The sequence below is a fragment of the Eretmochelys imbricata genome, chromosome 26 (assembly GCF_965152235.1).
Source record: "Eretmochelys imbricata isolate rEreImb1 chromosome 26, rEreImb1.hap1, whole genome shotgun sequence".
NCBI lineage: Eukaryota > Metazoa > Chordata > Testudines > Cheloniidae > Eretmochelys > Eretmochelys imbricata.
In genome coordinates this window covers 4,395,237-4,422,568 of record NC_135597.1, presented here as the reverse complement: position 1 = coordinate 4,422,568, position 27,332 = coordinate 4,395,237, and the positions used below count along the sequence as shown (strand labels likewise).

Genomic DNA, 27,332 nt, shown 5'->3' with positions numbered 1-27,332 from the left:
TGGTCTATATGACACAGTGGTAAATACAGCAACAGCCCCCTACAGCAGCATGCCTTATTGTTACTTACCCCTGTTACTACAACCACCAAAACCAATAAAATACAGGAGGAGAATACTTGGCTTTGCTAAAGCACCTCCCATCTGCAAACTCACTGCAATTAAATTGCACTTCATGTGCCCCTGTAAGAGAAGTATCATTGCCAGTTTACCAAAGAAGAAACAGACAGAGAAAGGTTGTGGATTGCCCAAGATCAAGTAGGCAGAGGTAGCAACAGAACCTATGAGCCTTGATTCCCAGTTTCTTGTGCTGATCTCTCTCTGCTCCATTCTAACTTCTTAATTTTATTCCCTCAAAACTCTGAAATATTCCTGAAATTTCCCAGGCTTAGTTTCAGTTCTAATGTGAATGTTTATGGAGGACCCCCCCAATCACACAACTGTCCAAAGAAAAGACACTTCTTTATGGTTTGAGAACTTACTGCCAGACTGTCCTTCCTAGCAACAAACATTCACAATTTAGACTGAGATGTCTTCAGTTTAATTATTGTTTTACATAAAACTGTCCATCCCCCATCCTCAGGGGTGTGTAGGAAGCCTGAGACAGTCAGGAAAGTAATACATACAAAAATATTATTTACAGTGCAACATAGTGGGGAGGAGGTGGGGGAATCCAGACTGGATTTTCCACCCATCAGCCCCTCCCTCTCCCCAAACTTTCTGCCTTATGCAAACAGTGACAGTTCACTTTCAACATACAAAACAGAATATTTCAGAGCGGTTTTACTGTTTTGCGCAATCTGAGCTGGAAGGAAATTCTGAGAGGTGACTTTAAAAACAAAATAAAAAAAAACAGCCTCCAACTTTAAATTAAAAATAATTCAAAAGAAAAACCTGCTTTGTATTTGAAATATCTCCAAACAATCTCCACCAGCTGCTAAAAGGTCTTGCTAGCCTGACATAAGAAAGGAATATTAATGTCCAACATGGGGCATTTCCCTGCCCCCCAGCTGTGGTTCCCTAAACACCCCTCCCACTCTTGCAACAGTCCAGCTCTGCCAACAGGATCTAATCAGTCATGACATGCCCTCTGTGGCTTCTGTTTTTATTCAGGCCCTATGTAAACACTGACTATTATTTTTTAAGACAGAGATCCCCTCAATGGACCATAGATAAGAATCAGTACTGTGGTTCTAGCAGTCAGGGGACAATTCCTGGCTGGCTGTAGTAGAGCTAAAGCTTTGGCCTTTAGAAGGGACCTATGGAAGAGTTAAGGCCCTAAATGTAAGTTCTGGTTTTGAAAGAGGGTTATAGTAAACCTATTAAGAACAGCAGTGGCAGGTAGGTTTGAACCACAGTCCCTGGGGGGTTGGGGGGGAGGCTCCTGCCTTGCTTCCCACCCTGAACGGGGTGGTCTCTGCGAGGAATATCCAGTTTCAGAAGCCTGGTGCCAAGGAATCAGACGTCCATGAAAGATCAGCTAGGAAGGGGCACAATTAAGTCTCCCAGGCCCTTCATGCATCAGCAGTTTGATGCTCAGGTCCCAATGACCCCAGAGTTGGGCCAACCCCTCCTCCTCTGTGTACTTCACGGGGGATGGAGCTTGCTTTCCTCCTGCGCTCATAGCAATGGATCTGTCCCAGGGGTTACAAGGGGGCCATATGCCCATGGCAGGAGGTATCATGGGCTGCTGGCTTAGCAATCCACAGGAGAGGTGGGTGGAGGGGTTAAGTGCAGAGATCACCAGGAAATGGTCCGTCTGGATGGCTGTTTGGCTTTACGGGGGGAGAAAAGAGGCCCTCACACCAGCTCATCCAGGAGTGTCCCAATGCCTTGGTGGGGCTCCGTGGGGCCTGTGATGGGCTTGTTGCACATAGGACAGACACAGCGAACCTCCAGCCATTTCACTAGACACCTGCAGCCAAGAAACAGAGATGGAGGGGGTGAATTTAGGACAGACTTGTCCTTCGCCAGCTCCCTGAGCCCACTACCCTCCTCACTGCTGCCCTCCCACGTATGATATCATGGGTCCATGCAACCCAGCAGGCTCCTGCAACTGGCATGAGCCCAGCCAGATGGGAAGAGAGTCATTTCTCCTCTCTGTGCCCAGCTGTCCACGTGCCTCCCATTCTCTCCCTTGCTTATCAACATGCTGCTGTATGTTACCCTGGTGCCCCGCCCCTCATCCAGGGATCCCAAAGCATGTGACTGTGAGAAGGCTCCAGAGGTAGGAGAGAGCTTTACCTCTGTTCCTCCCTGGTGCTCAGGAGCAGGATAGTCCCAAGCAGATCTCCCACCTCACCCTTCCCTAGTCAGTGCTTCTCTCTGAACACAGGCTTTGCATGGAGAGGGGGAAGCAGTGACTCTGTGTTTCAACAGGGATCTGTCCCTTCCTGGAGTCTGGATTCCCTGCTCTCGCTCATGCAGTGGAGGGGGCTGCAGAAATCAAGGGGACCAGCTGCAAGTGCTGATTTAGAAACTCAGTCCGAAGGCCTGGAAGGGGTCTTCCAAGTCCAGTTCTTTGCTATCACAGGCAACCCCATCATATAATCCTACTCAAATTTATCAACATCTTAAAACAAGCCCTGCACTGTTTATCCCCACTGCTCCTAGTGGGAGGCTGGTCCAGAGCCTCACTCCCTGGTGGCTAGAAACCATCTTCTCATGTGCAGCCTAAATTTATTCCTGGCCAGTTTACACCCAGCCAAGATGTGAATCCCCAAAGCAAAGACAGGCTGAGCCCTAATGATGGGAGGAAGTCTGTCCTGGCTCCCCAGCTGGGTTAGCATAGGGCTAGAAGGCAAAGGGGTGTAGCCGGGTGACTTGTGCACATTATTATCTAGCTGGCTTAGAGCTGCTCTGGGCATCTTTGCCATCCTGAGAGGGGAAAGGACCAGACATGGGGCCCCTTACCACCCAGGAACTGTATGAGGCATGGGCTGGGCCTCTCTCCAATCATAGGCATGAGAGGCATAACTGAACACTGGGCCTTGGGCCAAGCTGGGGGCACGGAGCAGGCTCTGGGCTGTCCTTGGCAGCTACTCACTTTCTGTGGAAGGCATGTTGGCATGGCAACACTCCCAGCTCATCTTTCACTTTAAAGTCTTCCAGGCAGACGGCACAGGTCTGCTGTGGGGAGACAAGGGCGGGCGGGGGGGAGAGGGGGGAAGGAGAGAAAATGAGCCTGCAGAACAAAGCATCACACCCCACAGGCACCAGAGAGCCCAGACGGAACCAGCCGCACACCATCACCAGCACCGCTTCTCTTTTGCTCCCTCAGCAGCTCATTTCACACAGCCAACAAACAGCCCTCGGAAGGGAAGCTTGCTCACTGATAACAGGCTGCATCTGCACAGGTAGGGGCCTACCTAGCATCTTTGTCTCCCAGAGCCACCCAAATGACCCGCAAAAAGCATCCTCAGCATGACACAGGCCTTGTGTGGGGCCACACAGTGACTCAGTGGTAGTCCCAGGTGGGTAAGCTGAGCTCTCTGGGCTAGTGAATGTTCGTCTGACCTCAAAACCCCATCTTGTTACAAGAGACGAGTTTCGTTAAAAGGCATCTGCTCCCAGGCAGCGAAATTATCATAAGGGCTCAGGTCCTGCTGGACCTTTCTCTTATCTTTCAGGTAACAAGAGCAGAAAGAAAAGGGGCTTAGAGGGGGGCAGCAATTCCATGAGGCCTGTTCAGGTTAAAAATCAGAGTGGAGGCTGTCCTTACCCCATGCAAATTTAACTTCCTGGCATCACCTTTCAAGACCACCTGTGGGAGAAAAGGGAAAAGAAGGAGGCAGAAGCAGTTATCAAAACGACTGGTGTGGTTATTTTTAACTAAGCAAATGTTGTGCTTGTGAAAGTTGTCAGCCTGACAGTGCTGGAGACAGAAGGCCTCTGTTTATCCAGAGAGCAGGCAGTGCACAAGTAGTAGCAGTGCTAACTAATAACGGGCACACAATTCGGCCAGTCTGAGCTTCGACTCAGGATAACCCCAGGACTGGGAGAGCGAGGCGGGCTCCAGGTCAGAACTGAAGCGCAGCCACAGAGCGGTGTGTGGGGAGCCCTGGCATGGAACAGCAAGGCAGGACTTAGGAACTCTAGGGCTCCCAGAGCTGGACAGTAAGGGACCTGCAAATCAGGATTGAGGGGCATTGGCAGAGCAATGTGGGGGAGACCAGGCCTAGAAGAGAAGAGCAGGCAGCAGGTCAGCACTGAGGGGCATTGGCAGAGCTCTGTGGAGAGGCCTGCCCTGCACATTCCTGACTCCAGCCAGCAGTGACAGTCCCTCCCTCTCCTCCCCAGAAATAAAATCCTTTTGCTCCCTTTTGGACATTTGACCTTGGACAAAGAGCCTCTGCAGTGGCTGGTCTTTCCCCTGCAAGACTGCCCGGGGCCTATTCCCCTGTTGTATATGATTCCCATTGTAATCCTGACTGGCTTTTTCCCAGCACTGGCTTTGCTTTGGCTCTTTATTCAGTTCAGTGGCATTCTCCAAGCTGACAGCCCAGCACTAAACCACCCTGGGCATTCCTCTTCAGACCCAATATGCAGCCATGCCTCAGCTCTGTTCTCTGTAAGTTCTCAGATCCTATGCACCACTTGCGTTTCTACTCTGAAGGCCTGGGAGGTAAGCTCACAGCCTTGCACTGGTCTCCCACTCAGGGGTGAATTTCACCCTCTTGTGAACAACAGAGCTGTACTGAGACCCTGCCTCTAGAAACGAAGGTCAAGCTATCTGTTCAAATCCAGTTCCAGGTCAGCAGTGACCTCGAGTTATTCCCATTGATGGCTTTCTCTGGTGTCAGTCCAGCTCCTCATAGAAAAGTGCATGGCTCACAATCCCCTCCCCTCACTAGCACTAATCTACATGCTTGTAAATATCATAGGCCTGCCGTGAAACCATACCGAAATATTTAGAAATTAGCCACACTTTACCTCCTTGTATCCAAATCTTTCACTCTGTGCCTGATGCCGAAGTTTGCTGGTGAAGGAAAAATAATATATTCTGTTATAAAACATGCTTTGTGAAAGCCAGTTGAGGCTGATAAGGTACTCAAATGCAAAACTCAAGCTCATAAAACTAAGGAAATACAGAGTAAAGCCTACATACATCATCCCACACAGACATCCCCACAGACACACACCATCTGTCCCCCCTCAGACCCAAACCAATTACAGTTACTGGGACCCAAATCCTCAGAGATATTTAGGAGGTTGGTACTCCCATTGATTTTGTGAGTTAGATGCCTAAATACCTTTGCGGATCTGGGCCCAAGGTCACACCCAAACCACCTTTACTCTGCCCTTCATTTGATTCCAGTGATCCTGTGGGATATGGGAATTTTCAGTTGGAGAGGACCAGGAAAGGCCATCAAAGCCTGAGCAGGACAATGAGAAGGTCAGAGACAAGTCTGCTTTCTCTGCTGAGCTATATTGTTGATGCAAATCTGATCTAACTGCACAAGAGGCATGAGGGGAGTTTGGCTTGGGCTCTATGATTGGATGAGATTAGACTCAATCATGACCATCAGCAACTAAAAGTCATCACCTCCTGAAGGCTCTTTTGGATTCTCTAAGAGGTGACCTTTGTCCAGCTTATAGTCTGAGAGGTGCCTGTATCAAAAAGAAACATGGCCTGTTTCTCACTAAATGGCCCCCTGGCTTCTGGTTTCAGCAGAGAAGCCAAGAACTGAATATGCCAAGGAGAATGAGCTCCCTTCTTCCAGCTCCTCCTGGAAGGGCGACCAAGGAAATAAAGGACAAAGCTTATTGTTAAGGGACACCAACCCACAGAGATTTATTCATAGTGCAAAGTACATTGCAATTAGAGTGAATGGGCCTTTTCATAAGAGACTCTTGGGCAGTCAGTCCAGAACTTTTCACTGACAGTATATTCAATATTTTTTAAAAAAAGAATTCCTACACTTCTTTAAATCAGTTAAAAAAAAAATCAGATGAGATTTTCAGCATTCATATTTAACAATTAAGTAGCATTTATGAAGTGTTTCAGACATTCACCCTGGCAGTTAATAACCCCGCTCAGGGAAGAAGCATCAGGTAGGAACAGTGAGACGTATGGGTGTCGTAGAGTGTTGAGCACTCATAATGGGAACCCATAAAGCTGGACGCAGATTTTCAAAAGCTTCCTCTGATTTGCGGAGTTCCCATGTTGGGGATCCCAGTTTGAGATGGCTTGTGCCTTTCAGACACACTGAGCACCTGCATCTCCCACTGACTTCAGCTAGAGCTATCAGAACCCAAAGTCAAGCCCAAGGTGTCTCAAGTTGGGCACCCGGTAACAGGCAGCTGAAGACAGTGGTCACTTTGGAGAATTTTGGCCTTGGTGTCTTATCCAAGGCCACAGACAGGAAGCCATTTCTGAGGTGGGACTAGAATTCATGCGTACCCAGCTCCCAGATTTGTGTTTGGACCATTATGCCAGGCCTGTCCATGATCCAAATAAAACTGAGACAACGTCCCTCCCTTCACTCCTCTGCAAGTGAAAGCAGCAGGCACGCACACTGCTGCAGGGAGGGTATTTATTCAGGACACTCGTCTGCTGTTGTCCAAAGGCAGCAAGTTCATTGCTAAACAGAGCACAGCATCTCCCAAAATACCAGCAGGAATCAGAGGACGGGGCCCGATAAGATCATGCAGCCTGCGGCCCCAATTGTTTCACTTAGGAAGTAGTGAGCGCTCCAGGAAGCGCTGTATTTCCAGAGTTCTGCTGACCTGTCAACAGCAGCTCGGTCTGGCCCCAACCTCAGTCTGATGAGGGAGCAGGGGAGGGGGAGGCAGCACCGTCCCAAAACTCCAGTGGGACGTTACACAGGGTGGTGACAAAAAGAGATCCCTGACCCAGTACAGGCATCGAATGGCTTTGTTCGTTTCTCCTGCACCCCTGGCTCAGGAAACATCACCCCCCAGTCCCACCACGATGAAGCTCTCGTGGAAAAGCCTCTTGGCTGAGGGATACCCTCCCACTATCTATGCTGAGCATCGCAGGAGCCTGGGAAGTCTGTTACCCCAGCAACTGAGTTGTGTCTATAAGCTGTGCTTCTCTTCCCCGAGCACTGCCAGCATCTTGCAAGCTGTTTGCCTGCTGTGCCCAGCCACAGATGGGGAGGGGCCTGGCTTATAGACACTCTGGGAGAAGGGAGGGAGGATGGGTGGGTGAGAACGTGTGGTAGGACCAGATAAGACACATGCCCCATCCCCATAAGGACAAAGAGCTCCTCCCATCTTACCCAGAAACTTGTTTTATTTTCCCATGTGTTCCTCTCTTGCTTTGATTTATGCAGAGGGATTTTATTCCCCAGAGGACGGGACAGGATGCAGCACCTGGTCCTCGACAAGTTCCTGTTTCGCACCTGTCTGTATTACAGCTGGGCTGGGTTACCTCACTGCCCTCCAACCATAGAGCATTGCACACATCTGCAGTCCCCCTTTGAACCCAGGAAGTCAGAGTAGCTGCTTTCCTCAAGTTGTTCAGGGAGCCAGTGTCACAGGATCACCCATCCACTGCTCTAACTGGATAAAGAAGCCGGGACTATATGGCTTGTCCTGGCCCCCCCCGCTGAATAATCACTGCTGACAAAATGAAAATAAACCCCCATGTCCCTACATGTGCAACAGCCACCCCTCCCCATGGTTGACAGCAGAGCTGTTATCCTATAGTGCCCAGACAAGGGGTGGAGGGATGGAACACAGCACATACTTGGCCAGCGTGTTACACAGGGGAGGTTCTTACTGAGCCATCTCCTGTGTGTATGACTGGCAAGCTGGGGCTGGCATGAGGCTGTATATTTATCTCTGTGGTTCCTCTCGCTGTATTCATGTCTCTCTCTCTCTCAGAATCTCCGCTCATTCCCAGCCTCCAAGTGAATGTTAGACAGCAGAGGCCTGAGAAGGGCCCCTCACACATACAGAACATCCTTTATGTGCTGTAAGCAGGAGGGGAGTAACAGCTGCAGGAATGGCTTACTATCAACCAGAACAATTTCCTGGGCAGCCTGCCTCCCCAGTTCCCCACGCGTGCAAGCCAGAGAGACAACCAGGCTCATTATCCAAGCTGTAAAAAACCCAGGTCACTCAGTGCCTCCTCCAGACCCAACAGCTTATTTTTTTTAATTAATAATATTAACTAATTCAGTGGAGCGAGGGAGCAGCTGAGGGTGGGGGACAAGTTCCAGAGCAGGGCAGGGCAGGGCACGGCTGCTTGGCATGAGCTAGCACGGGGCAAGGGTACTGTGTCCACAGCAGTCTCTCTGGCAGGGTGGGCATCAGATCTGAGCCTGTGAGAGGCAGCTGCTGTGCTCCCTGCCCCCAACAAGATCCCACTGCAGAATCCAGAAGCTATGGGGCATGGCAAAACGGCAGATATTACACTGCCAAAGGCTGCAGAGTTAGGTCACAGAGTACCGGGAGGGGACTGACTCCCCCTCTCTTATCGGGGAGCTTTAGGTTTCCTGAAGGTTTGATCATTCCCTTGCAAAGGACAGACGCTTTTAGATCCATCCCACACAGCACGTTACAATTGCAAGATTGAGGGGCACTAGCAGAGCTGGGGAAGCTGAGGGGGAGCCCAGGATGGAAGGGCTGCAGAACAGGAGGAAGGTGCAAAGTCAAGCTGGACAGGGTCTCAGGACTGGGACAGCAGGGGCTGCTGCAGGGTAGAAGTGAAGTACATTAGCAGAGCTGGGTGGGGCCCAGCTGTAGGGTAATGAATTCAATTTTTCACCAACCCACTCAAACTTTTCTAGAAATCCCAGTTGCTGCTAAACTCAAGAGTTTAAAAATAGCCTTCTTCCACAGGGAAGGGTAATGAAAAGACACATCCTCCCCCCTTCCCCTATAAACAATACATCAGTCTTGCTCAGTCACCTGAATAATACCGCCCCCCTTCCTGCCACTTCCTGTTCTGCTCAGTCCAACTCCCTTACTTAGATGGAGCCCTGCAGAGACCAGGATCCTGGCTTGGCTTGGCGCCCTCGCAGGGAGTCGATTGTTTGCTCCTTGGGGAAACGGGGCGAGTGCTCTTGGCAAATGTTTCCCAGCAGGCTATGGACATAAACAGCAGAGAGGCAGCGGCAAGCAGTTGGCTCAGAGCAGGGCTAGACAACATGGTGCTGAAAATGCCCAAGCCCTTCCACATTCCCATGTCTGCTGTGGCTACCCTGGGTGGAGGTACGAAGAAGGGGGGAGTTCCTTGTCCCATTTTTGCCAGCGCAGATGCAGCTTAGATCTCAAAGTGGGCTGCCAAAAATGGAGGCACCTAAAATCAGAGGCTGCTTTTGGGAAAAAAAAAAAAAAAAAGAAAAAGGAAAAAAAAAAGGCCTTGGGTAAGTCATTTAGGCCAACAGTGGCAAAGTCCAGAAAAGAACCCAGATGTCTTGATTCTCAGGCCTGGACTGAGACCACTAACCCAGTCTTTCCCCATGCTGTTCTGGGCATGAGCACATGAGTTTGCCTGGTAGTCCACACTGGAAAACACCCCTTCCCTTCTGCTGTCTCCCCAACATATTACTCGGCGGTGGGAGGGGCTTTATTTGAAGCAGGAGAAGCTGTACTGGGCCAATTAACAGCTGCTGTTCCAAAAGGTGACACATGGAAGGACCAGATGACAACAGAAGCCTCCATATGTGGAAGGGAAATTGCTGCTCAGAAGCTGCTTTTGATACTTGATTTGCTGGGGCAAAAATCCCCTCAATCCTACCAGATTATTTCCCCCGCTATCCTCTCCCAGCCCTCCTCCCAAACTCCATCCCTCCTCAGTGGAGAGCTTTCCCAGCAGTGCCAGGCCTGGGTAAACATGGGGTTAATGCTCATGGATTTGTGACCATGACCAGCCATGACGCTCAAGGCAGACGGATGGGCTCTAGCGACACAGAAGAGATGAAATTATTCTAATAGGTTTAATAAAAATAATAGATCTCAGACTAGGAATGGAGGCGACAGGCAGCTTCTGGGAGGCTAGTCAAAGCTTCTAAAAATAGTTCCAGATCCTCTGATGATGCCATCTGCAGAATTCCCCTGGTGCATGTCAACACAGAGGTCAGGTCTGCAGCAGGTCTCTTCCTCCTTCCCTGGCTCTGTAACCCCAAACACAAATCAGCTATGCGTCTGGCAAGCAGTTGATTGTTTCCTCCTTGGCGGGGAGAGAGCTGGGGCGACTGCTCTTGACAAATGGTTCCTAGCAGATTACAGGGCGTACAAGGGTGGGGAAGGAGGGATGGTTATTTTTTAAGGGGTCACCCCTAAATACCACTGTGGTAGAATGACTGTATGATTGAGGTATGAATGAGGTATACGACAGCCTCCGGTTATAATTTGCAATGGGAAGGGTGTTACTTCTGCTTCCTTAAAGGGACTTGGAGGTCAGCAGAGCCAATGGTGTATTTTCCCTCACACAAAGGTCTGCAAAGCCCATGAAGCTCTTCACTGGTCTTATTCAAACCATACGTTTGAGGGCTCTTTAAAGCAAAAAAACCCAAAAAACAGTTGCAACAGCCCAGCACTCAGAAGCAACCCTACAATAACAAATCAGAGCGCTCAGTGCAGGGCTCATAAGCAACCCTACGAAAACAAACTCCTGTGTTTGTGTGCTGGAGGAAAAATTTGCTAATGCAACATTTAAGGCATTTGTGGTAGCCAAGCAGAAAGACAAAGGAATATATAGATCTTTGTATTATATGTATATAAAAGTGACTCCATGCAGTGGGGCTGTTCAGTGGGTTTGTCTGGGTTTCACCCCAGTGGGATCCCACTAGGCTCAGTGATCAGTGAGAGTTTGAGGTTGCTAGGATTCTTCATGGGAGCTCTTAAAACAAGGGTAAGTTAGTCTGAGTCAGGGTTGTCATGGATTTTATCATGAGTCTCAGGATTTTCTTCAAGACCCAGCTCCTGGTGACATGTGATTATGTGAGACTCTCAGCTTTCACCTAAAAATATTCCAGTTGGTCCTCTGGGCCCTATTGTCCTTAGACCACCCAAAAAGCAGCTGGGGGTGAAACTTTCCCAGGCTGGAGCCCTGAGGTCATCTGATAGACAGGCTCCCCTGTATCCTCCAAGCCAGATGCAGGCAGAGCCCATTGGGTCCCTAGCTCACCTGATGAAGTAGCAGCAGAAGATGAGGCTGAGCACAAAGACAAAGATGCCGGTGCCGAAAATGACCATGTAGATATTCAGCGGTAGATCCTGGAAGGTGATGGGAGGCATTGTGCACGATTTATTGGTATAAATCAGCCCCAAACCACAGAAGCATCCTTTGGAGAGAGAGAAACAGCCTTTAGAATGAAGAACGGAAGAGAGAAAATGGAAGATCAAATTTACCCTTCTTAGAGAAATGCAACTCTCTTTCCCCAAATTCTCTGCTTGGGGCACAGACAGCGCAATTGTAACCCACTGTAGCATTTGTGTTGTTCCTCTTGTTACGTCCCCCAGCTAGACAGCCTAGCTCTTTAACTCAAGATGTAAAGATTAATGCTTCTAGCTTTGGAGATCCCCTTTCAGTTCCTGGGGTGTTGGCCATCACACTATAGTTATGGCTTTAATCCTTAGTGGGAAGGAAGGGAATCTGGCTAAGCTGGGCTCCAGCCACTGAACAGATACCTTCGTGGATTCTCCTCAGACACATCATGCACCATAATGGGTAGCTATGCAGAAGAAAGTGACTAAGAGGAGGGGTATACTGCAAAAGGAGGGGTGTTCTTAATTTGGGATAGCGAACAGCGGTGAAGACACAGCAAACCAGATTACCAGTTCAAATTTAAGCCTATAGGGCAACCTGGAGTTGACCCTGAGCTGCTAATCTGAGTTAAAAGCTGTATTGTCATGTCTCCACTGCTAGTTTAACCTGAATTAGCTAACCCCAGTTAAGAACACCCTTTTTTTGCAGTGTGCACAGGTTTGGAAGGATTAGATTAAAAAAAAAAAATAAGTAAACGTTGATTTCATCGCCCACATACAAACCAAAGAAAAGTTATTTCCACCAATAATACTACTAATTTAGATAGGCAAAGTAAGAAAATCCTGTTTAAGAAATTATTAGAGTTAAAATCCAGTGACCTAGACTTTTGAATTAAGCTGGTTACCAATGGACTAGTGAATGAATAGTAAAAACGGGTCAGAATTGACTTAAAGAGATTTACTTTGTATTTTTTGGCATGTGGCGTTGACAATTTGTGTTTTAACAGTTTATAAAGCTTTAATGTTTTGAATCTCAACATCGATGGTCATTAAATAATGTTCTGATGCCCCCCCCCACCATAATTTCTCACAATTGTGAAAATTTAAAATGGGTAAAAAAAGCTTAAAAATCAGCCATTGATTCTTATCTGTCAAAATTATAAACAAATAAAAATCAAATTCTGCCAAGCCTAAGTGCGGGCATACCCTATGTAAGAATGGCCTCTGCTCACACAGCATCTCTCTGCTCCCCGTTAGTCTGAGTCCTCACGGCTGATTTCACTGCCTCAAAGTATGCTTTCACTCCCATTAGCCTTGTGGGGCCAACACCGCCACAGAAGAGCAAACGGGAGTCTTGCTCTGACACAAGTATCCACTAGAGAGGATCCAGTCCAACTGCAGAAACTTTATTGTGGCTTGTAGAATGAAGGACCCTGCTCTGGAGCTGTGAATGAGTGTGTGTGAGAGAGAAAAGAAATAGCCTTACTATGTCCTCTTTACAAAGTCTCTTTTATGGCCATTGCCACATCTTTAACGCAATACCTTTATCTCCCGGAGATCTTCCCCCAGGAGACTCGAGACTTGTTAGGGCTCCTTGGGGATTGCTTTAGCTGAAGGCCACCTTTGTTCTACCTCAACTGGATTCTTGGTGTGACACTGTTCTTAGCACGTTCCCCTTGACCCCCAAGGCCAGAGATTTCAGTTCTGCAAGTCAATCTTTGGGTTTATGTGCACTGGAGACTTGCCCTGATTTCAGCAGCTGGTGAAACCCTCCAGCTTAGATGGGATAAACTGCTAAAAGCCAGTTTGCAGAGGTTAGCTGCACCAGTGCAAATATTATGGTTATTCGTTTTTATTTGTATTGCAGCAACGCCTAGTGGGCCCAATCATAGACAAGGGCTGCACCGGGCTAGGTGCTGTACGAACAGAACAAAAAAGAGACAGTCCATGCCCCAAAGAGTTTACAAGCTAAACAGCAGCTTTGCTTGTCTATACGAAGGGTTCGCACTGGTGCGGCTACACAGCTGTCTAGAATCAATGCAAACCTCTGATGTAGAGAAGGCCTTAGTTTTGCATCAACAGTGCAGACGCTCCAGTGCAGTCCTGCAGAATGGTGAGTGCTTCTCTGTCATAGGTGCTGTCAGAAGAGGAGCAAAGGGGACACCATCCATTTGCTTCTGACCTATGCTTTTCTCAATCCCAGGAGAAACTGATTTTTATGAAAATGATCATCCTCCTTCAACATCTTGGACTAAAAGCATCACAGCCAGGAAGCCAGGCTTTGGAAGAAAGACAAGCACATACTCTCTATCTCCATAGAAATACACAAACTCCCTTCCTAGTCCAAGGGCACAGTAGAAAAATGCTTGAAAAACAGGGACAGTCGGCATGTGTCATTCCAGCCGTGTGTTAGCGCACAAGAGCCAGAAACGGAAATTGACTAGATCCTTCACTAGATTTCTGCTTCCAAGCCAGGAGTGGGGACACACTCAATGGGCCTGCTCCAAAACCAACTGAAGTCAAGGAGATTTTTTTCAATTGACTTCAGTGCTCTTTGAATTAGGCCCAATATGCCCATGTGTACCCAGATACACTGACCAATGCAATCCTTCTGCAGGTCATCTTGGTGCTAGAGGGTAGGATGGGATTTTACTTCTCTATCCAAATACATTCATAGGCTTGTTTCCTTAGGTTTTGGAAACTCACAGGACCCACCAGGGATGCATCTAGTTTGGGACTAGAGCCAATGGCAAAATCACAACTACTATTCCAGAGGCATCAGCCCAGGAGTCCTAAATGGGGCACAGCAGGCTCTGGTAGGAGGGCAATGGTAAAGCAGGGGATTATAAACCCAACCCTCTCAAGGAGTGGGGAGAGAGATGCAGTTCAAACAAAGAGAAGAATGCAGGGGAAAAAAACCCAAAGCCAGTGCAGACTAACTCCCCTGGAAGCTGTTAAAAAACAAGATTCTGCCATGAAAAGGCACCGGCTTTGTACTTCAAAATAATGCTGACCGAATGAAAAGGGGAGCTTTGATTTCATTTTAGATCGTGCTCAAATGGGAATTTAAAAGGACAGCAGTCTCTGAACTGAGGCCCCATCTGTGTTCTCAAGTGCCTCTTCCTCTCCCCTTTCCGCTCCAGCACCCTGTGTCCCTGCTCTGCTGAATCTCATTAAAATCCTCCTAGAGAAACATGGCTTTAATTACAGCCAATTAAATCCCCCTTCCCTCCCTGCAGCCTCTGATAATAGGGTGAAATTTCCCCTCTGCCATTAGAAACAGAGAGGGGCTGGGCAATTGGTGGAGTTGTGGACAGTGGCGCATGAGCACAGAAGTCACAGGAGAGATGCTTTGCATGCTCCAAAAGCAGCACCATCTCCCTCCAAACCAGACTCCCATAGGAGCAAAGCAGGAGGCACGGAGAAGCGGAGCTATAGCTGCCTGGAGACAGTGGCATGTGTCTAGTGAATGGGGAAGGGTCTGTGAGCTGGGACTCCTGAGTTCTAGTCCCATCTCTTGGAGGGATTGTGAGTACAGAAGGGGACTGGGAGCCCAGGCTGCTGAAGTGAAATCCTGGCCCCCTTGAATTCAATGGCAAAATGCCCGCTGACTTCAGTGGAACCGGGATGTCACCCTTGGAATCCACTCCCTGTTCTTCGACGCATTCACTGTATGAACTTGGGCATGTCACCTCACCTCTTGTTTTACCCATCCATTAGATAGGGATGATGCCACCTCCCTACCTGCAGCGGAGGACTGTGGGTTATGTAATGAACAGCTATAAAGCGTTGGACAATCCTGGGATGAAAAGTGCTACGGAAGTATTATTAATTAATTGTGCTGGAAATGGCCCACCTTGATTATCATACACATTTTAAAGAGAGTGGTCACTTTGGATGGGCTATTACCAGCAGGAGAGTGAGTCGGGGGGGGGGGGGGAGAGGCGGAGGGTGAGAAAACCTGGATTTGTGCTGGAAATGGCCCAACTTGATGATCACTTTAGATAAGCTATTACCAGCAGGAGAGTGGGGTGGGAAGAGGTATTGTTTCATGGTCTCTGTTTATATAATGTCTTCTGCAGTTTCCACAGTATGCATCCGATGAAGTGAGCTGTAGCTCACGAAAGCTTATGCTCAAATAAATTGGTTAGTCTCTAAGGTGCCACAAGTCCTCCTTTTCTTTTTCCGAATACAGACTAACACGGCTGTTACTCTGAAACCCATTAATTAAATAGTAGTTATTCAACAACATTCAGCTCTTCCTGTTCTGAAGTCCCAGACATCCCCCCATAGGAGGTATTTATTAGTTCGGTAGCACAGTAAGCATGCACAATGCTTGTAAACACATGAACACAAGGTTCCTATCCTAAAGATCTTACCTTCAAAGACCAGATTCTGCAACCCCTACTCACATTGCTGCTGCAGGGAGGGTCAGAGCCAAATACTATAGCTAGATGGATAATTATATGTTTGGTACTAAAATTTGTAATGATACAAATCAAGATAAGGGCTGTCAAAGTTCATGCTTCAGGGTGTAAACTGATCCTTCCAGGGGTCAGGATTGAAACTCCATATACCATCACCTTTGTGTACTGCTAGCTAGGAGCTTTATAGGGCATCTTTTTTGCACTGTTTTGAAGCATTGGGTATTCATTGAACCTGATGGAACAGTGATCAAATCTGGTATGACAGGAAGCAGGTTACTTGACTGTATGGACCAGTGGTCTGTTCCTGTATGGGAGGGGACAGGATACTGGGTTATATAGACCAGTGATCTGTTCCACTACAATAGGAAACAGCATTTATCATATTGGGACAGGCCCATCTAACTCAATATCCTGCCTTTTTTTGTATCAGAAGAAAATACATCATCTATCTAGTCTCCTATGCCACTTCCTGTTGGACTGAAAAAGATCATAAGCTCTCTTGCCATACTGGAATAGAGCAATACTCCACATTTGCCAACATCCTACTCTCTAGATCATCAGGGGCAGGAAAAGAGATTGGAGAGAAGTGATCTCTTCTCACTGTTCTGAGCAAAACTAATCAGAAATTATCAAAACATGATTAAATCACCCATCAAAAATAATGACACAATGGTGGTACCCATTGTGGCCATATTTAACTTAGAGTCCTCATTTGGGTTGTAGGCAGTGGAGCAGCTGTTACTGGATACAGGAAAGCCCATTAGAAGTCACCCCCAAACAGTAATAACTAAAGATGGTAATAATGGGCCATGCATACGTAAGAAACAGGATAAAAAAGAATAAAAGTACACAACCCAGCAGAAGTCTACTTTGAAGCAGTGAGCTATTTTTAGCACCTACTGCAAAGTGCTAGCCACTAAATCCTGGCAGTGTCTCTGTCAAAGATTTTCAGACAGAATTTGCTACCCAGTTATATGAAGTATCTCTCTGGCAGTCTGAGATCTATTAGCAACTCAGAGGAAGGATATGGTTAAAGTCACTAGACTAGGAAGCAGGTGATCTGGGTTCAAGTCTCAGATCGGTCATAGACTCACTGTGTGATCTCGGGCAAGTGACATCAGGCTATGTGTTCAGCTCCTGCTTTCATGCTTCCAGACAGACTTCAAAGAGTTTGGACTCCCCTCTGGCTGGGGAGTTGAGTATGAAACTCCCAGCTCATGGCTTCTCTTGCCTTGAACCCTGAAAGTGGTGACTCTAAAGGGGTTTTTTTGCATCTGCACAATGTAAAACAAACACCTGGGGCAGTTGCAAGCGGCCTAGTTGTATGGCAGGTTATCTAAAGATGATCTGGACTTATGAGCAAGCCTCTTGAGTAGTTAATTAATCACTCATTTATGATGGGGTGGGAAATCCTCATCATAAATAAGTGGGCCCAGAGCTGGACTCAAAACGAGAGAGAAAAGAGAAATGAAAGCCAGCTACAGGGGATCTTGATTATGTGCATACAAAGACAGGGTGAGCTAGGCAAGGACAGTCCATATAATAATAGTAGTACCTGGCTTCTTATTTATGAAGCCCAGACAGACCTCAGAGAGCTCTTAAGCATTAATGGTGTCAAAGTGAGCTTCCCAGCAGGCCTTCACCTACACTAGTTTTAACTGAGTCAGGGGACCGGATACTAACGTTGTTCCAATGTGTAGTCTAGATGGGACCTTGCCTTTGCTCCCTTTGGACATGTCGATAAACACACACCCTTGCACAGAAGCTCCACTTCTGGGAGCACATTTCCCTGGTTCCAGTATGGCCCCATGCCTGGGGACAAGCGTAGGAGAATCATGCTCTGGCTACTGACTATTTTCCTAACATTTCCCACTGGTGGCAGCAGCAGTGGGAATACTAGGGTGCACAAGGCACCATCGGCAGCTGGCATTTAACCACCTTGCCATCAAGACCTGCTCCAAGCAGGATGAGTGACACAGTAGTTGGAACGGTTTCAGAGTAACAGCCGTGTTAGTCTGTATTCGCAAAAAGAAAAGGAGTACTTGTGGCACCTTAGAGACTAATCAATTTATTTGAGCATGAGCTTTCGTGAGCTACAGCTCACTTCATCAGATGTATACCGTGGAAACTGCAGCAGACTTTATATATACACAGAGAATATGAAACAATACCTCCTCCCACCCCACTGTCCTGCTGGTAATAGCTTATCTAAAGTAATTGTCAGGTTAGGCCATTTCCAGCACAAATCCAGGTTTTCTCACCCTCTACCCCCCCACACAAATTCACTCTCCTGCTGGTGATAGCCCATCCAAAGTGACAACTCTTTACACAATGTGCATGATAATGAAGTTAGGCCATTTCCTGCACAAATCCAGGTTCTCTCACTCCCTCACCCCCCTCCAAAAACCACCCCCATACACACACAGACTCACTCTCCTGCTGGTAATAGCTCGTCCAAACTGACCACTCTCCAAGTTTAAATCCAAGTTAAACCAGAACATCTGGGGGGAGGGGGGGGGTAGGAAAAAACAAGAGGAAATAGGCTACCTTGCATAATGACTTAGCCACTCCCAGTCTCTATTAAAGCCTAAATTAATAGTATCCAATTTGCAAATGAATTCCAATTCAGCAGTTTCTCGCTGGAGTCTGGATTTGAAGTTTTTTTGTTTTAAGATAGCGACCTTCATGTCTGTGATTGCGTGACCAGAGAGATTGAAGTGTTCTCCGACTGGTTTATGAATGTTATAATTCTTGACATCTGATTTGTGTCCATTTATTCTTTTACGTAGAGACTGTCCAGTTTGACCAATGTACATGGCAGAGGGGCATTGCTGGCACATGATGGCATAAATCACATTGGTGGATGTGCAGGTGAACGAGCCTCTGATAGTGTGGCTGATGTTATTAGGCCCTGTGATGGTGTCCCCTGAATAGATATGTGGGCACAATTGGCAACGGGCTTTGTTGCAAGGATAAGTTCCTGGGTTAGTGGTTCTGTTGTGTGGTATGTGGTTGTTGGTGAGTATTTGCTTCAGGTTGCGGGGCTGTCTGTAGGCAAGGACTGGCCTGTCTCCCAAGATTTGTGAGAGTGTTGGGTCATCCTTTAGGATAGGTTGTAGATCCTTAATAATGCGTTGGAGGGGTTTTAGTTGGGGGCTGAAGGTGACGGCTAGTGGCGTTCTGTTATTTTCTTTGTTAGGCCTGGAACGCATGCCTCTAAACTAAGATTCTCACTGGAACTAGCAGTGGGTGTCAAAACTACAGTAGCCACAGTGGGAAATTTTAGGAGAAAAAGGAGAAAGGAGAAAGAATAAAACCTTAGTAACTATCCCCCCACTCCTGTTCTGAAGGAAGAAGGGGACCTTGCTCTCCAGCGTGCTCTCTAGCCACAACACAGCTAATTTTAGATGCACCCACTTTGCAAGTATCATTAAAAACAGGCATGTAGAACCCAAGAGATCCAGTTAGAAATGCCAGAAAGGGAGCCAGCCAGACTTGGAGGTATGTCCCTTTCTAACAGCAAACTAGAGTCCTAGGCTTCATCTAGACTCCGATTTTAAAGGTGTGTTGTTGGAGCATGTTAGGTAAAGTTCTAAAAGTGTAGCCTAGCCAAGGCAGCATAACCTTTGACGCATGCTAAACTAGTTGAATAATCACCAAGGCTCCTTCTAATTCAAACACCATGCCTTTAAATTCTAGCCGAGACAAAGACCTTGTCCACATGTACACCTATGTTGGTTCACGTAAATCCACTTTAAAAGCAATTTAGATGAACTGGTGCAAACCCCTTTGTAGACTCTAATTTCAGTTTAAGAGTGATTTATTTAGGTTTATCTTAAATCAATTAGGATTAGGTTTAGGTTTAAGATTAAATTAACGAAACCCTTCTTAATTCGAAATAAGAATATTGACGTAGGGGTTTGCATCGGTTTAAGCAAAATAGCGCATGTTTGTGTATAGACAAGATCTGCACTTGAACTTTTTTAACCAATCATCCTCTGATGAGGAAAGCTCCCCTCATGATGTAGAAGCCACTGCTCCATTTTGCGGAGGAAAAGCTTACATTTGTATAGGGCCACCACAAAAACAATGAGCAGACAGCAACAATCTAATCTGTTTCCCAGAGCTGTGCTGACAGATCCTGGCTCACAAACCAGGATGCAATGAGACAAGCCATGCTAATTTTCAACATTTAAAGACAACACAAGGAATTTTTAAAAAATAAAAATTTGTTTGAGGAGGTTAGAGGAGACCAAACTTGTTAGCACAGGTGGGAAATTTTCTTTCCCCCCCCCCCAAGAGATTCTAAGAGAGAAACTACAGAGAAAAAAAACAGCACTTGACACTGCATCCGATGAAGTGAGCTGTAGCTCACGAAAGCTTATGCTCAAATAAATTGGTTAGTCTCTAAGGTGCCACAAGTACTCCTGTCCCTTCAAAGTTACTTGTCAAGGACAAGATTTGCATTTGCTAGCACGTATTTAGGCATGAGATCATACAGAGTCTAAGTGCCAGATTCACTCCCGAGCAATCCCAGTGATAATGATTTTAGCCCCAGACACGTATAGGCCTGCAGATGAGAAATGGACAGCAGAACCATTGCAGGATTGGGGGCCTATGTTTGCAATTATAGCGGTATGGCAGGATTTCCATTGACTTCGCTGGGTGCAAGAGTCTGCATGCACTGCCTCATCCGGAAAAGTGCAGATGCCAGGGTCCAGCCACACTGATCAGAATCAGGGCTTTGAGCAAGTGGAGGCCTTTGAGCTAGCCTCACCCCACTTACTGTTTAATGAGATGAATCAGAAACTCAACCAGTCATTAAATAAACATCACTCCCACCCCCCCAGTAAAAAAGGTACACGCTCCACATCTGTAAACAGAATGCAACATCCATTGCAGTTCTTGCTGTGATGCTAGAAGACTTTTAAACACGTGCATTCCCCCAAACCAGTCATCTCTGTACCAAGCAGTGCACAATGGGGGTCATGGCATCCCTCCACATAAAGCTACAGGTAGGTGGCTCGTTTGACTCTCATTTACCCACTGGTATCTCTCTCTCTGACAGCATATAAATATATAATTCAGTATTCTGTAAATAGTTCAACAAGAAGCAGAATATTTGATATATTTATAAATAAATAATGGAAGTTGGAACTCAAAAGTTAACTGTAGCATGCACAAGTTGCTACAAAATATTCAACAAACCTTATTTATGTTGAAAGGTCAATTTGTCTATCAGCGTTTAGGCGTCACACACCAAGGCCCCAATCCTGCCAACACTTATGCTCATGGTTAACTTTAAGCACGTGAGTAGTCCCAAAATTCAGAAACCAAGGTGCCTAAGATTAGTCTCCTAAATCCATGCTTCAGTTCCTGAATAAGAGTGGTCTAGTTTTCAGCGTTTCCAAGCATCCTCAGCCTCTGAAGCCAATGGAGCTGGGGGTGCTCAGAACCACTATATCCCCAATCTCTGTTATTTTTTAGGAGCCTAGATATGGATGTAGGAGGCAAATTTTAAGCACCCAGGTTTGAACATTTTTCTCTGATGTCTTTATATGTATCTTATTTTAAAGAGAATGCATTCATTCGGAACAAGTTGGCACGTAACATATGGCAAGGCCATTGGCTTCCTGTCCCCAAAGCTGCATGAGAACAGGCAGTATATGAAGAGGTGTTATGGAAGAGGAAGCCACTGGTTGCATTATATTTCACTTCAAAGCCTGCAGCTCTTTCAGAAATTTAAATAAAACTGACCTTTGTTACTCAACTATGGCTTAATGATAGAATTCCCAGCACAATTTTGAACTACTTAGTCATAAAAAATGGTTTATTATTTTTATAAAAAACTCACGAATATACTTGATTTTGTCTTCATGTCCCTTTTGTATGTTTAGCACAATACAATGGAGATACAAGGCCCTGTCTTGAGTCCTTTTTTTTTTTTTAACAGGTTTATTCCCAATTTGTGGCCCCTTGAAAGAGGGAATTTCATTATAAGCAGCATCAGAAATGAATGCATGGCAAATTAATTTAGTAATTGGCTTCTATTCACTGGAGCTAAGCAGGATTCACTGTACTTGAAATAAACTGATTCTCTTCCCCACCCCCTTCCTTTTCCCTTCTATTGTCTTTGAGCACATGGCCAATCGACTGTGTGTGTGACATGTGTTAGTTAAATTTCATGAAACTATATACAATTAAGGGAGGGAGAAACGCAATGCAAACTAGGCTTAGAACAAAAGCCTCTTGAAATAATTGATCCAAGCTCAGCCTGAGTAGGTCCAAGAAAGGATTCTTCTTGTAATTAACCACATTACATACAAAGAGCATATACCATCTGCTAGCTATTAAAACCACAACATCTCTCTCAAGAAAAAGGAAAAAAAAAAAAGAGGAGAGAGAGGAATCAGACTAGGAAAACAGCAGAAAAGGAACAAAAAGTTTCTAAAACTAAACTTAAAAAATTTCTATAAAACTATTTAGAATTGTATTAAAGGAACTTTGATATTTAAAGACAACAGAGACCCTTTTTTTTTTTTTGGTAAAAGAAAATAAAAAGCAGCAGTATAAGCAAATCTAATTTGGTGGTTGGGGGGAATTGGATCCCAAAGGTTTGCTGATCTTTATTAGCCACAACAGAAGCTAAATGCTTCAAGAGCAATACCATATTCAGCTTTGTTTTTAATGGAAGCTGTGTGAATGAACTGGATCATCCTAGTAATTGTTTAACAATATTAAAATTAACCATATTCAAATTCTTACTATAAACTCCAATCACAAATGGATGAAGGGGAAAAAAATCTCAGATCGACATGAACAAGTAAATTTATGGGAAATATATACATTTTAACTTAATAAAGCTGGAAAAATGAATCACTAGCAAGGCCAGCTTTAAACACACACACAAACACAAAGTGGAAACAAAGCCTGAGCTTGCATCTCACATGCTTCAGCAGATCTCTCCCACTCCAGATCTGTAAGGAAATGACAGACTTTTTTATCTCTTTAAAATATCTTTGGATTTTGTTTACAGAGTCAGTCTGCCTTTATAAATAGGAACAGCTTCCCACCCCACCATGTAATACAATGAACTTGAGCACAGCTGGTGTCCATGTGGGGAGGGGAACCACTTTCTCTCAATACAAGGAGACTTTGCATGCATGCACACACATACACATACAACTAGCACACACACAACCAGCTACTCACCGTTACACCACTGAAATGGGTGCATCAATGAGTCCCAAAGTCCTGCAAGGAAAAGAGAAATAGAGAAGAGGATCCTTTCACTTGCGGGGATGGGGAGTTTAGCAGCCCTGGAAAGAGCTCTCTTCTCGCTACCAGCAGTCCAGGAAACAGGCTCGGTGGGTTTGTAAGTGACAAAAGAAAAATCCCAGAGCAAATAATGATAGAATTGCAGAGAAGGAAAGTTGATGGTTTGGGTAACAGGGGCCTGTTAGTTTGCTAGATCCTACAATTGCAATTTACAAGCAGCTCTTATTTAGGGATTGTCTCCTACTCTCTGATACATTTCTATAAGGCTTAGAGTGACAAGAAGCAGCCTCCCCCTTCTAGCTTGTTAGCCACACACAAAACCAATCACAGCCTGAACTGCATGCCTCATTAACATACTTTCCTTTTAAAGGGTTGAGTGTGATAGGCTGGCTTTGAAGTGTCTCTCCAGCCTATGGTTTTCAGGCAACAGGCAAGGTGTGCTTTTCTGCATATGGACTTAACTAATACAATGTAACTTTAAATTTATTTTCAAAAGTCTGTTAGTGAACTCAAACACAGCTGGGTTTGTCTTTCACAGGTGTGAGGGTCATCAAAGAGCCTGCTAAGAGTTAATGATTAAAGATGCATGTTTCTACAAGGGAGCTAGTCTGCTTTTTAGGGCATATACATCCTAAAAAGTAGAGTAGCTCCTCTTATTCCCTTTGAAGGTCACAAATTACAATACTTCTTAGCATTTACACCGGGCTTTGTATTGCCACAACATTGTGTTAACACTAATTAGACCTCACTATACCCTTGTTATGTAGAGATTGGGAAATCAAGGCTTGGGGTATAATGGAAGTTACTTGTCCAGGGCCATGCTCATGAAATCAGAGGTAGAGCTCGGATTAGAATTCAGGAATCCAAGGCTCCTTACCCTGGGATGAGGCCGTTGGCCCACGCTCAGAGTAACTTCAGTGCGGTGGAAAACTCTCCTTTAAATAATAAATATATTCTCTCTCTTGAGCCCCAGAAATCTTTATGTAGCTCACAGCTTTGTGTTTCACATCCATTGCCAGGCCTCCTCCAGGATTTGAATCCAGGCCAATCACACCCACAGGCCATTTAATGTGCATAGCCATAGCTACAGGCGGAGGAAGAAAAAGTTTGAAAGGACGTGAACTGTGAATGTCATGCTTCAGGGAGTAATCCAATCTCTAACTGATAGTGGATAGGAAAAGACTCATATGCCACAATAATCCACTATGGGGTTTCTTGTCCTGCCCTCTGATCAATTGGTACCAGCCATTACTGGAGACAGAATAATGGGCTAGGTGGACAACAGGTCTGATCCAGTTTGCAAGTTCCTATGTTCCTCTCTCTCTATTTCCTTATGGTTTTATGGTATGGTTTTACAGTAGTGGTGGATGAATACCTAAAAAAAAAAATCCGCCCATCTCCATTTATAAATGAATTGGCTGTGGTGGTGTTCACATCCGTTAGTGTTTTCTTTCGCTGATATTCCAGCAAACATGCTTACTGGCCGGAATGATCCTGGAAATAAGTGGCTTTAAGAGAGTATCAGATAATAATCTCTGCAAACCAAATCTGATGTATTTGTCAACATGAATCTCAGCAACAGAAACCTGATTTTAATAGTTACACTCATCCAATCAGGGAAAGAAACAATGCCATGTGATCTATGTGTCTAATCAGTACTAACCACCACAGCTCAGTTTGTGGATCTCTGAACCTCATCAGTTTGCCTACGATGGGCCCATTTGAAAAATTATTTAGGGAATAATTTTCAATAGTAAATCAATCTGAGGCAATTGTAAACTGCTCCTGGATAATTTGCAAACAGAAAAATAGGCAGAAGTCAGTATATAAATTAGTCTTTCAGCCCTAAGTGGTAGCCATTCACTGAGGCCCCAGCCTTGTCTGCACAGAAACTTGTATCAGTGTAATTTAACCAGTTTAGCTAAACCAATGCAAACCCATAGTGTGGACACTCCAATGTCAGTTTAAGAGGGCCTTATTTAGATTTAGCTTAAAACCTGTTTGTAATTGACTTAAATTAAACTGAAATAAGTCCAATTTAAACTGAAATAAGAATGTCACATAGCCTTTTCCACTAGTTTAACAACGTACTACAAGTTAAACTGGTTCAACTCTGTCTGTAGACAAGCCTAGAGACCTGCCAAATACATTGAATACAGGCTACCAAAAAGGCAATACTAACATCACTTGCTTGCTACTAGTCAGTTGAATTTGTACTCATGCCCTACCCTTGAAAGGTTTTGTAGCCCATGTCCACTTCCCCAAGCTTGTGTGTGTGTGAGAGAGAGAGAGAGAGAGAGAGTGCTTACCCAAAGCAATGAATCATCTTTCTCAACTGTCAATTTCAGACCCAAATTTCCCTCCCCATCTCACACTCGCCTGGTATTATCTCAGCTTCTCTGCTCCAGATTAGCAACCCCAGAAATGCTGGCTCATGGAACTAAGATGACATCAAGTGTTTTTTAATGCAAAAGAGAAGAATTCCTTAGACTGGAAGTTCTTTGGAGCAGGGGCTGTCAGTTCAGTATATGCGTACAGTGCTCTGCACAACATTGATCCCCGAGTGGGGCCTCTAGGTGCTACTGCAATGATAACGGCCGAGTTTCCCGTTTCTGTCCCTCCTGACTTTCCTTGTGCCATTATGTTTGGGCTCCTGTCTTCTATGTTGTACACTCTTGGCTCTCAGATCAGTCACCGTCAGGCAGCGATTCTAAGAGGTCAGTCACTCCAGGTACCACTAGGGGTTTAGAGGGACCACATCTGCTCATAGCTTGATACATTCCATATCTTAGAAAGGCTAGTAGTCACCCAGCAGAGCCACACCTCCTCTCCTGGAGTGGCAAAAGTTCCCCTGGCTATAGAGAGATTTGCAGACAAGGCTCAGCAATAGGGCCTTCTTGCTGCACTATCCCTCAAACCTATTCCTCTAGAAGGTATTTGGGCAACACACCTATGGCCTGTCGAAAGCTACAGGGGCTCAGCATCAAAATAACTCACGATGTGCTTCCTCCATTCACCCATGGCCACCTCAGGCTGACAGAGCTAAGGTAAAGGGACTGTGAAGTCACTATATGGTTCCCCCTGGGGAGTTCCCCCAATTATGTCCTTGGCAGTCATTGTAACTGGATCTATGCCATCTCCTGCAGGAGCCCCAGGTGCCAGGGGCATTCCTGGGGGAGGGAGGGAGGCAGCTATCCCCTGCTGCAAGTTAGGGCTGCTCTAACTTACACCAGGGACCAAACTATCCCCAAGTCCCTAACACAGGAGAGCAGAATGGATGAAGTAATGCTGCCGATGCTCCCCCATTGACCCTGCCCTTTGTCGTGCTTAGCAGGCCTCTCTGTCTTTCCACCAGCTGAAAATCTGAGCATCCCCTTTGTCCTCAGGCCTGTCTCCTGTCTCCTGTCACTGCACCATCCACCATCATAGCTGCATCTGTGATTTCACCCACTGAATTAATTTGCTGATCAGCCATCATACAAATTTCCCCTTGTGTCCCACACCTCCCTGATCCTACAGAAAGGATGTGGACAAATTGGAGAGTCCAGCAGAGGGCAACGAAAATGATCAGGGGGCTCGGGCACATGACTTATGCGGAGAAGCTGAGGGAACTGGGCTTGTTTAGTCTGCAGAAGAGAAGGGTCGGGGGTGGGGGGGGTATTGATAGCAGCCTTCAACTACCTGAAGGGGGGTTCCAAAGAGGATGGAGCTCGGCTGTTCTCAGTGTTACCAGATGACAAAACAAGGAGTAATGGGGCCTCAAGTTGCAGTGGGGGAGGTCTAGGTTGGATATTAGGAAACACTATTTCACTAGGAGGGTGGTGAAGCACTGGAATGGGTTACCTAGGGAGTTGGTGGAATCTCCATCCTTAGAAGTTTTTAAGACCCAGCTTGACAAAGCCCTGGCTGGGATGATTTAGTTGGTGTTAGTCCTGCTTTGAGCAGGGGTTGGACTAGATGACCTCCTGAGGTCTCTTCCAACCCTGATACTCTATGATTCTATGATCCTAGCTTTATCGAACAATGGCCGTGCCCACAGTTAAAGGCTTAATTAGCAGCAGGACCCACAATGGGAGCCACACACCAGCAGGGCCCACAACACGTGCGGTAAAGTTACAAAATCAGGCAAGGACTTTTCAGAACATCGCCAGAGTCCAGTTCGACTACACAGTCTCCATTACCTAGGAGCCTCTGGAGCCCCGCCTGGCTCCAGCACAACATTCTCTGTTACCCAGAAATCCCTGGGTTTGCAGCCCAGAGCCACCACTATTGTTCATACTCTCAGTGCCTTTTCTGGGCAGTTCCTGTATGTTGTCCTACCATGACTTGGGGGGAGGGATAGCTCAGTGGTTTGAGCATTGGCCTACTTAACCCAGGGTTGTGAGTTCAATCCTTGAGGGGGCCATTTAGGGATCTGCAGCAAAAATTGAGGATTGGTCCTGCTTT

General features: G+C 46.1%; 1 protein-coding gene across 1 annotated transcript; it reads right to left on the bottom strand.

Moving 5' to 3' along the window:
- Positions 1-407: 407 nt before the first annotated feature.
- RNF122 (ring finger protein 122) lies at positions 408-23,119 on the bottom strand. Its single transcript, XM_077805725.1, has 6 exons — positions 22,821-23,119; positions 11,102-11,258; positions 4,930-4,975; positions 3,719-3,760; positions 3,044-3,126; positions 408-1,912 (listed from the first exon to the last, which is right to left on the bottom strand). The coding sequence occupies exons 1-6, from the start codon at positions 22,843-22,845 to the stop codon at positions 1,798-1,800; spliced, it is 468 nt and encodes a 155-aa protein (XP_077661851.1). The 5' UTR covers positions 22,846-23,119; the 3' UTR covers positions 408-1,797.
- Positions 23,120-27,332: the final 4,213 nt, after the last annotated feature.